The sequence below is a fragment of the Myotis nattereri genome (genome assembly GCF_964212035.1).
Source record: "Myotis nattereri genome assembly, chromosome: 5".
Taxonomy (NCBI): domain Eukaryota; kingdom Metazoa; phylum Chordata; class Mammalia; order Chiroptera; family Vespertilionidae; genus Myotis; species Myotis nattereri.
In genome coordinates this window covers 77,324,783-77,336,181 of record NC_138080.1, presented here as the reverse complement: position 1 = coordinate 77,336,181, position 11,399 = coordinate 77,324,783, and the positions used below count along the sequence as shown (strand labels likewise).

Below are 11,399 nucleotides of genomic sequence, written 5' to 3'. Positions count from 1 at the left end.
TTTTTCTCTTTAACTGGTACACTGATTTTCCTTACACTGGATGGATTACCTTTAACCTAAGTAAATGATTTCAGATAATTTTTTTCCTCCTTAACTCAAACTCTATTCTTACTTCATGAAAATATACATGTAAATTCACACAAACATCAGTTTGGAATGAATATTACTTTTATTACTTTAACATGTTTCTTTTAAAAAGTAAATAAAAATAAAGAATTTTTTAGTCTACTTGAAACACTGATTTTAAAAATGTCCCCAAATATTAAAAATTAAGCAGATACTTTTCTTCCAACACAACATGCCAGTATTTTTTAATATCCAGTGCAAAACTCCAAAGATAGTATCAAAATCATCCCCTACTAAAGATTAATTATGCAAGGTTATATTTGTCAAAAAATGAAAATTTCATCTGCATTAGCTCATTGGTTAATGTAAGAGTAATAAATAAGGCATGTTAAAATATTTTTTAAAGAAAAAAGTAAAGCAAACTTACTTGAACAGCAGATAATTTTCTGACCAACAGTTTTAATATAGAATAGTGAAACCTATTTTGTGAAGAGAATTACACAATATAAAATTAGCAATTTACCTTTAAAGGAACAAAGGAACAATCATACAGTGGGAGGAAAAGGCCAGTTTTCCCCAGCTGATTATATTAAAGTATAGGCATTTTAACATGCTATTTCAGTGTTTGTCATGACAAGAGACAGTGTTACAAAAGATGCACAATGTAGTGTTTAGAGTATAGATAAGTAAAAATATTTTCTAGTTTAACACTTCATGTTATCACTTAGATGTGTCTTTCTCTTTAGCATGGCATCAATAAACTGTTCACAAGGAGAAAAGGAAGTAGAATCAGGAGATGCTCACCAGCACAGATCTAGTACTCCAAGTAACAGCTCTTAAACAGAAAATTCAGTTTTATAAATGATGTTATCCATTCACAACTGTAGCCATTTGCCCCCTTTCTTCCCTGGGACACAGCTCCTGATACTAATAAACACTGTTATGCACATACTTCCTTTAGTTGATTTCACCATTTCATTAAAATGGATAAAAAAAATCAGTATACAATAATACACCTGCTTTACCTTCTGACACACAGCACAGCACCACTGAGAAGATGTGCTGGAGGATGGGGAAAATGGGAGGGAATGAATGTTGGAAAGGGCAGAGAGAAAGGGAAGGTTATGTATAACAATATCTGGAATCAAAATAAACTGAAAAGGCAATGTCAAATAGACATATAAAAACACATCATGCAACCAAATCCTTGACAGTGGTATATATTATTCTACAGTAGAATATTTAATTAAACAACCGTTTTCAGGAACTCAAAACAGGATTTCTAAGTAGCCAACTGCTGAACATCAATCTGAGAAATAGCTAAATGACAGACAGATAATAAAAGTGGACAAATATATGAGTAAAGATGTATGCATTTGTGTGTGTCAAAAGTTATACTGTTCTGAGTAAATGATTAAAATTTTATAGTTTAGGCTTCTGCAATTTAGCTGCCTGAATGTTGCAACTGATTATGTAATCATCCAACATTGTTCACTATGGTTTGTGCAAAGCTAAAATTGTTGAGGTCACTGTCTTAGATGCCAGTGCACACACAGTCCCCACATACAATGCAACACCTCTTACTGTAAAGAGCAGCATAAACTCCAGCTCATTGTGTCAGGCATCACTGGAACACCTGAAGGCTTGCTGCTTTTTTCCTGATAAAAAAGGTACGAAACATGACATCCATTTGCAATCAGAGTTTGTATTAACTGAGAGCAAGCCCAAACAACACAATATGTGTCTTTTTAAACTTTTAATCACTTTAAAAGTTTTTGGGTCCTGCAAATATACATTATAATCTCAAAGGCATTTTAAATCACAAATACATACATTGTAACTTTAAAGTTCAGTGGAATTTTTTTCAAATCCAAAGTTTATAATAGTTTATTCAGACCAAACTTGGGATAAATAAAATGTATATCAACAAAAAAATATTACTTTCAGAAAGGGGTCAAGAAGACTTCCTTCCATCCCTACTATACCCAATACTTTTTTTCTTTTCCATCTATCTTACTTCTAAAGCAAACACTGCTGGAAAAATTTTGGGTGTGGTCTCACTGGAGCCACAATTAGGTGTTTAATTAAACTAACCCACATATATTTTACATATTCCATGCTCAGATGGATTCCTATATATTTCTTAATATTTGTATTCTGACAGTCAGAAAACTGCATTTTGTTTATAGCAGTTTTAGTCTACCATTCAGTTTGTGTCCTTTGGTAGGTATAAACCTGAATCCACAGTAAGTGCTAATGCAACAATTTCTCAGAAAAAAAACCACAACAAAACACTAAACATTCTGAATAAATGAACAACAATAAATGTTTTAAGCATAATGCTTTACAACTAAGTCTATGAAAGGCAAAATGTAGTGAATACAGTTCCATGCAAACCTTAAGAATGTTTCTTTTTCTATTATATTACATATGCTATTCTCAGAATGCACTGTATTTCACCAAAAATGTAATATGCAGTTTTTATTAAAAAGTTTGAATCGTTCGTAGTGTTTGGTATATATGCTCTTAGGCAATTAAAAAAGACACAACCTATCATTGCTGAAAGGCAAACATTAAATAATTCCTTTAGGAACAAATGGTTAAATCAGTTAATGCCATTTAGATCAATAAATAAGAAGTTGCCTAAACCTAGAACATTAAAAATAAAATTTTTAACATCTGAAGTCTAAGTAAATGCCAAAGCATATAAATGTGTGTCCTGTCCCATGAAAATAAAAGTTGCAAAAACAGCCATACTTCAAATAATCGTGAATTATTAGTTTGCCTTGTTTCATCAGTTAAAAATACCTTAGATATTATCTTTCTTATATTGTAGGCTTACTTCACAAACTAATGGGTATAATGGATTCTGTTGTTTTAGTACATAAAGCATCTATTTAGAATGGCCCAAAAGTAGTAATGAAATATGAGACACAATCGTAACGCTAAAGGAAAAGCAAAAATTCTTTAGTTAGATGTTATACTTGAATCTATGTACAAATTCAATGCCACTGCTTGTGCCGAGTGTATCTGTCAGCATATGGCAGTTTCTGAGCAAAAGCAGGAAAAACAAACAAAAAAACAGGAAAACAAATGTGGAAAGCCCAGGTCATAAAATCATGTATGTCAAAATAAAACCAAGAAGCTTTGGGATTATTCACAATTTTCCTTCTAAACCTGGCCCTCCTTTCCTGCCTCATTCACTCACTGGGTGGCTTGACTTCACTGCTGGTTTCCTCGACCCCATGAACTGCTCTGCTGTGCATCATAGGGTAAGGAAAAGCAGCAGTGCCACAGCCATAACCAAGATCGGCAAGACGGGAGAGAGCTTTAATGCTACCTGGAGGTCTCCCCGGGCTGACTTTGTATCCCGCAGCTTTGGTTGTTCCCAAAGGTCTGCCTGGACTTGTCTTAAATCCAGCCGCTTTGGTGGTTCCCAGGGGTCTGCCTGTGCTGGTCCGGTATCCTGCTGATTTGGTGGTTCCAGAAGGCCGGCCACGCTTACCAGATCGATTGAGATTTTTCTTTTTCTTTAGTTCATCTTTTATCTCTATGCTTCTGCCACTTGTAGTCTGCAAGTGCGTGTCATTTAATGGGTCTTGCCTCTGACAAGCCATTGGTTTGTGGCTGACTGTGTGGCTATATTTGCTTTGCTGGGAGGAATATATGTCAAACTGATCAGCAGCTCTCATGGCATCTTCATTAAGGCAGGAAGGCTTGCCAGGCCCACAGAAAGCTGGGTTAGTGCTGGCAACAGGATGCATCATTTTCTACCAAAAATAAAAAAACAAATATGCATAAATATATATATATAAATACATATCTGTATGACAGCATTCAGTGGGAAAATAGTCTGTCTTCCAACAACTATGCAGGAAACCTAAAATTAGGCTAACAGGCAGGACTCCAGACCACTTATAAACAAACACACATCAGCAGATTCAAAGATACTTGTTTTTCTCAATTTAATCACGGGTAGGAACAAATGCCACACAAACTCAACTATAACACTGATTTAGTAGCTTAATGTTCTCTGCTTAGGAACTGAAAAAGTGTATAGGGAAAAAATAAATCTGTATGTTCTGTAGTAATATATTTTATATCCCACAGGAACATATTCCAGATACCTATATAATTTATATCCTCTTTTCTTCTAGATCATTAAACCCCAAAAAGATAACAGTAAAGACAAGAACTCTTATTAACATGATTTTTTTTTCTTCAGTTTGCCAAACATTCATAGAATGTTTCCCTTTGGCCTTTTATTATACTTCTCACATGTATATTTCTGATCTGGCCACAGTTTCTAGATCACAATTTATTATTTATACACAATCCTCAGTGTACATTATTTACAAAAGGTGGAATGTGCCAAGCAATGAATACAACCTCTTGACCAAACATATTGACTCCCTTCAAATGACTCTATTCAAACAGGAGGCAGTACCAATATAGAGAGTAAACAAACGTTTCCATTAGCTAAAATGAGTGAACTTTTATACCAACAATTGAGACTTATATTACAATCTGGGTAACAACCATAATAAAATGGTAGGGTTATCAAGACAAAAAGTTGAATGTATTAACACTGCTTTCTCTCTCTCTTTTTAAAATAGATTTTATTGATTTTTTACAGAGAGGAAGGGAGAGGGATTAGAGAGTTAGAAACATCGAAGAGAAACATCGATCAGCTGCCTGCTGCACACCCCCCACTGGGGATGTGCCCACAACTAAGGTACATGCCCCTGACCGGAATCGAACCTGGGACCCCTCAGTCTGCAGGCCGACGCTCTATCCAAGCCAAACCAGCCAGGGCAACACTGCTTTCTCTCTTGATCATAATATGGCATGGATCTTTTTCCCTTACAAGAGCCCTATGACTTATTAACAAACAGACCAAAGTCTCTGTTTTGTCTGTGAGGACATCCCTGTGATGTTTTTCTTTGTAAAGGCTGTATTAAACCATCACCATAACAAGCCAGCCCTTATTGTTTAGACACACAGAAAATGAGAGTTCATATAAGAAAGATAAATATATGGTTTCCAATTCAGATTTAGAAAAGGAGTCTCAAATGTATCTGAAGGCCTACTCTCAAATTGTTAAGGTTCTTTCCTATACCCTTAGTACATGCAATATTGCACCAAAACCTCACAAAAATAGTTACTCCCAGAGGCTCTGAGAACAGATACTTAATGTAAGTCAAAACCATGTGAATTTATTTCATTTTATAAAGGCAAGAGGAAATGGGAATCAAGTCACAGAATTGAATTCTGTTATATTACTAAATATTTGCTGAGACTCAACAGATACAGAGCTGTTGGCCAGTTGGCTTAAAGTCTTAACTATGAAGGAAAAACATCAACAATGAGAAGCTATTTGTTTATGGCAGAAGCCTTATAGACTTGAGAACATAAAACAAGACTGACATAACTGAACACAAATATTAAAAAGAGTAATTCTTCACTCACTCCCCAAGGATGTAAGAACTAGGTTATTAATTCTCACTAGCTCAAATTCTAATTTCAGATGATAAATAAGGAGAGATCATCAAGACATGTTCAAAATATATTAATATTAGCTGAAAGTTAACAGTTTTTTTAAAAAAATATATTTTATTGATTTTTTACAGAGAGGAAGGGAGAGAGATAGAGAGTTAGAAACATCAATGAGAGAGAAACATCGATCAGCTGCCTCCTGCACACCCCCTATTGGGGATGTGCCCACAACCCAGGTACATGCACTTGACCAGAATCGAACCTGGGACCCGTCAGTCCGCAAGCCGATGCTCTATCCACTGAGCCAAACTGGTTTCGGCGAAAGTTAACAGTTTTTGAGCACTTTCTATGTGTCAGATAATAAGCTTGACACTGTGAAGATTATTTGATTTAATCATTACCACAACTCTATGAAGGACATACTATTTTTTTAAAATATATTTTATTGATTTTTTACAGAGAGGAAGGGAGAGAGATAGAGAGTTAAAAACATCGATGAGAGAGAAACATCGATCAGCTGCCTCCCGCACACTCCCCACTGGGGATGTGCCCGCAACCAAGGTACATGCCCTTGACCAGAACCGAACCTGGGACCCCTGAGTCTGCAGGCCAATGCTCTATCCACTGAGCCAAACCAGTCAGTGCGAAGGACATACTATTATTAATTCTGTTTTACAGAAACTGAGGCAGACTTTAGCAACACATTAGGAAATGGTAAAGCCAAAGAAATTCAGATAACCTGCCTTCAGAACCAACAATGTAATCTTCTATATATATAAAAGCCTAAGCGATCCAACAACTGAACGGTCTAATGACTGGTCGACTGGTGCTATGACACACACTGACCACCAAGGGGCAGATACTCAATGCAGGAACTACCCGCCCCCCTCCGCCCCCAGTGGTCAGTACGCTCCCACAGGAGTACCACTCAGCTGACCAACGGGCACCAGATGCCAGGCTCACAGCTGGCAGGCACAGCTGCTGCTGCACAAGCCTCTCCCACCACTGCGGAGCAGAAGTGGCAGCAGGTGCAGCGGGGCCAGGTGAGCGGGAGCAGCGTGGCGCCTGGCCTGGGCTCAGGCTTATCTGCAGCTGCCTGCCGCTTCGCACACTACTATACCCCTCAGGGTATGCTGAACTACCAGTTTCAGCCCAATAGCCAGGGATCGGGCCAAAACCGGCAGTCCGACATCCTCCGAGGGGTCCCAGATTGCGAGAGGGTGCAGGCCAGGCTGAGGGACTCCACCAGTGCACAAATCTGTGCACAGGGCCTCTAGTATAGTATAAAACTATACCAGGGTTTCTCAATAGTAGGACTATTATTTGGGTCAGGTAATGCTTTGTTGAAGGGTTGTCCTGTACATTTTAACATGCTTAATAGCATCCCTGGCTTCTACTTAGAGATGTTAATAGTTACACCCTCCTCCTTCCCTTCCCAACTTCTGACAACCAAAAATTTCCCCAGACAGTGTCTGGGGGACAAAATCTACCCCCTACAATGAGAATCACTCAGCTATACTAAAATAACAATGCAGGACTTAATTTAATTCAAAATACTTCCACTTAAGTTTTTATTTACCTCTTTAAACCCTACCTCTTCAAACATTCACAAAACCTTTCTGTTGATAACATCTATAAAGTAAAATAGATTTGTTTTCCAAATTGAAGAAAAGCCAATGTTGGGATTTGTGAAGGGACAAACCACATTCCTCTTCCCATCAAGTTATAAACTAATTAAGAAATATACACAGGCATTAGATAGGAATCAAAACGCTAGTTTATTTCCAATAAAGTTAGAGTAGAGACGAATTGCAAATACAAAGAGAAACATACTCAGACTTTTAAGCAGAAGATTGTAAGATAAAAAGTGACCCCTTTTACAATTTTGTGATTCAGAAATCACCTTTCCAGAAAGCTGAAGTAAAAAGAGGCAGAAAGGTCCAAATTCTCTTCCACCGGGGGGAAAGCACAGTCAGTAAAAGAAAACTTTTTCCCCACAGTCTGTTTCATTGCCTCAAGTTACTACCACTAACTTACCAATACCTTCCCTCTGGACCTTACTTCCTTTAACTTCATTTACTCTTAATATATCAGAACATCTGCCATCTATTAGCACTCAGGATATATAGAATCTCAGCTTACATTATGTTAGGCTTTTATTTCATTTTGGAAATAAAAAAATTTTTTAAGAGAGAGAGAAAGGGAAAGGGAGCGAGAAACTCCGTGAGCTCACAATAGTGGGCTGCCTCCTGCACACCCCCTACCTAGGACAAGCCCGAAACCTGGGCATGTGCCCTGACCGGGAATCAGAACCTGAACCCGGATGGGATGACACCTAACCAACGGAGCCACACCGGCCAGGGCTGCAAATATTTGAGTCTATTTGAGCCAAACTGATGACATATGCTGGGAAGCAAGATCTGAAATGCTCCCATATTACCTTACGCTTTTAGAGGCAAGATGCTATTAGACATCCTTTACTCAGATAACAACCAACAGTGGAGGGAAAAAACATTAAAGAAGTAGTTCTTCAATTAAAAAAATTAAAAAGCACCTTTATTCAACTCCTTTTATCTTTTCCAGGAATGTATGCATTTGGTTTATATAATATTAATTCTGACAAAGCTCACATTTATTGAGGGCCAACTCCATGCAAAACACTATTCTCAGCACTAAAACACAATAGACAGGAGTAAAGCTGTTTATTCCAATGAAAAGACAATGACACACTGGCTTAAAAAACATTTCTAAATGGCAGTCTTTCTATATGGTTCTATATTTTCCTTCCCTGCTACTTCCAAGAAATCAGTACAGTATTCTGCTTACTCCATAACTGAGTAATAAGCTGGGAAAGAAATTTATTACAGTTACCCATATAAATAGTTAACTAAAATAGGAAACAGCTAAAACCAATCATTTTCTACTTTCAGATTCAACCTGTTAAGATAGGAATCAGCACCATTAGATCTTTGTGTGCATAACTATATATATATAGTTATGCACATATATACACACATACGTGTGTATATATATATGTGTGTATGTGTGTGTGTATATATATATTTACACATATATATATATTTGTATGCAGTATTTGTATATACAAGCATCAATCTTATACTTAATAATCCTTCCCTACTGTCAATTCAGGGCTTGCCAGCTAACTGTTCCTTCTCAAAAGACTCTTACCATACACTAATAATTCAGAGTTCATAGAAAGTAGACAGAACACATTACTTTTTAAAAAATATATATTTTTATTGATTTCAGAGAGGAAGAGAGAGACAGAAACATCAACAATGAGAGAGAATCATTGATCGGCTGCCCCCTGCACACCCCCTACTGGGGATGGAGCCCACAACCTGGGCATGTGCCCTTGACTGGAATCGCACCTGGGATCCTTCAGTCCGCAGGCTGACACTCTACCCACTGAGCAAACTGGCTAGGGCCAGAACACATTTCTTAAGTCAGAATGAATTCTGTTTCTGGAAAATTTGGACTTGAAAGTCAAGCGTTACAGAACAGGCTGTGTGGACTACCAAAGGATGTTTTTTAAAATGGCTCACTGCCTTAGCCGGTTTGGCTCAGTGGATAGAGCATTGGCCCTTGGACTGTAGAGTCCCCAGGTTGATTACCTCGGTTGCAGGCTCTGCGCAATCAGGAGCGGTGCAGGAAGCTACAAATCGATGTTTGACTGGCTGCCTCTCTTGCTCTCTCTCCCCCTCCCTTCCACTCTCTCTAAAAGTCAATGGAAAAATATCCTCGTGAGGATTAAAATATAAGAACAGTAAAAAGGTTCACTGAATATATTTAACTATAACTAAATTATAATTTTTAAAGCATAAATTAGCCATCCTGAAGTTGTTTTACTGTGTGCTTAACCCCAAAAGTCTTTTGGTGAACTGTTCTATCTTATCCTATATAATAAAAGCCTAATATGCAAATTGTCTCTCAATGGGTGTTTGACTGCTCGCTATGACATGTGCTGACCACCGGGAGGGCACAGAACATGGTGGGTGTCCGTGATGCGCTGGCGGCAGGCAGCAGGTGGCAGTGGAGGTGCTGCTGGCCCTAATGGGCCCCAACCAGAGCAGGACCACAGCGGGATGGTGGAGCAGGTGAGCGGGTGGCACCAGGCCAAGGCAGGTGTGAGCGGGCCCCAGATGGCAACCAGCGGCAGCGACGGGGGTTGGGGGGGTAGGGGGGGCTGCCGCCCAGCTCCCAGGCACTGCGGGAACCTGGCAGATAACTCTGGTGGAGGAGGATGCGTGGAGGCCCAGGGGCCCAGGTGCTGCCCAGGGCCCCGAGGTCAGCTGGGACCTGCCCTTCCATGCCAGACGCTCCTGCTTCGATCACCGGCCAGGCCTAGGGACCACACCCATGCATGAATTTCGTGCACTGGGCCTCTAGTAGAAAATAATTCCTTTCCCGTCTCTTGAATGTGGTCATTACTGCCAACATAAAGAATGATGTTTTCAGTAATTTTCAAAACATTCATGAAGCTTTCTACACTCGGAGAAAATCTTCCTTTCAGGAATTCCAAGTTCCGCTCTCTTCCAAAGATCCAACATAACATAATTATCAGAGACTTATTTCAGGTCATTTGGCTTCAAACAATTATACAGAATCATATACGGTTTTATAATTCTAAATGGAAATCAACTTGTGACTCACCCACCTCAATCACCCAGAAAGTCTATTCAGCAAAGACCAAACAAATGCCAGGAGCTCCGCATGCAGCCCAGCAAGGAAAGTCCTGACCCCAGGACAGAACATAAATAACGACCTCCTTTGTCTTCTTCCTACTCCCTAACTGCGCCCCAAAGCGCAGTGTCCCGCGGCCAGAATCCTCGGTCGACATGCGGCGTTCCGAGATGTAGCACCTGTTGTGCCCGAACGCCATCATTAATGTACTAGCAACAACTTTGCAGCCCATACACGCCCACACTAGAGAAAGAGAGGTGTACCCTCCACAATCAGAACCCCTCGCCCACTGTCCGTGCACCCGGGGTTCTGCGAGCTGTGCAAGTCCACAGGCCACTCCATTCAGATGTCCCTGTGGAAGCCAGCAGGCTTTAATGAAGGGGGCGGGAGGGCTGCTGGCTTTGACCTCTCAGAGAGAAGAAAGGATGACCCCTCCCGCCCGCCGCAAGAGGAAGTTCCCCCCAATAATGGCTCCAAGCCGAGGCTACGTCCAGGGCCCTCCTTTCGCTCCGGGCTAGGCCAGAGCCCCTCCTTGGGCGCGGGTCCCAGACCTCTCCTCCCCAGGCTGCAGGCCCCCGTTCTCGCCGCCTCCCTGCCTCCTCCACGATCGTCCTCCGGCCCGACTCTACTCCCAGCCGAGTTGACTACTCCCCCCGGGTCCACCTACCTCAGCCGCTAGTAGCCCAGCCCCTCAGTGCGCCCAGGGGCTGCCCATCGGCTGGGAACCTCACGCTGGCGACGCTCCCTTCCCAGCCCGCCGCCTCTGCACTGCACGCAGAGCCCAAGACAGAGGGGCAGGCAGCTGGAGCGGCGACGGCGAGGTGGCGACTCCCGGCTCCAGCCGTGGCCACAGCTGAGGGTCCTGCCCGGGACTCCCGCAGGAGGAAGAGGCCGATACAGCCCCGGACTGCGAGGGGGTGGGGGTGGAGCGCAAGAGAGCTCGCAAGGACCGCGCACGCGCACGCACATCGCGAGATCCAATCTCCCGCCGACGACCAGCACGCAAGCTCGGGGAAGGTAACGGGGAAGCCGGAATGCGCATGTGCATCGTGGGGACCGGCAGGGGGCCGGGGCTTAGACTCGAGCTTCTCTGGATCCAGCGCAGACCGTGGGCTGCAGCTGGGCTGGAGGAA

General features: G+C 41.2%; 1 protein-coding gene across 1 annotated transcript; it reads right to left on the bottom strand.

Moving 5' to 3' along the window:
- Positions 1-2,087: 2,087 nt before the first annotated feature.
- On the bottom strand, positions 2,088-11,177 carry LOC308519049 (UPF0461 protein C5orf24). The gene is made up of 2 exons (XM_081090974.1): positions 10,934-11,177; positions 2,088-3,836 (listed from the first exon to the last, which is right to left on the bottom strand). The coding sequence occupies exon 2, from the start codon at positions 3,831-3,833 to the stop codon at positions 3,267-3,269; it is 567 nt and encodes a 188-aa protein (XP_080947100.1). The 5' UTR covers positions 3,834-3,836; positions 10,934-11,177; the 3' UTR covers positions 2,088-3,266.
- Between the last annotated feature and the right edge of the window lie 222 nt (positions 11,178-11,399).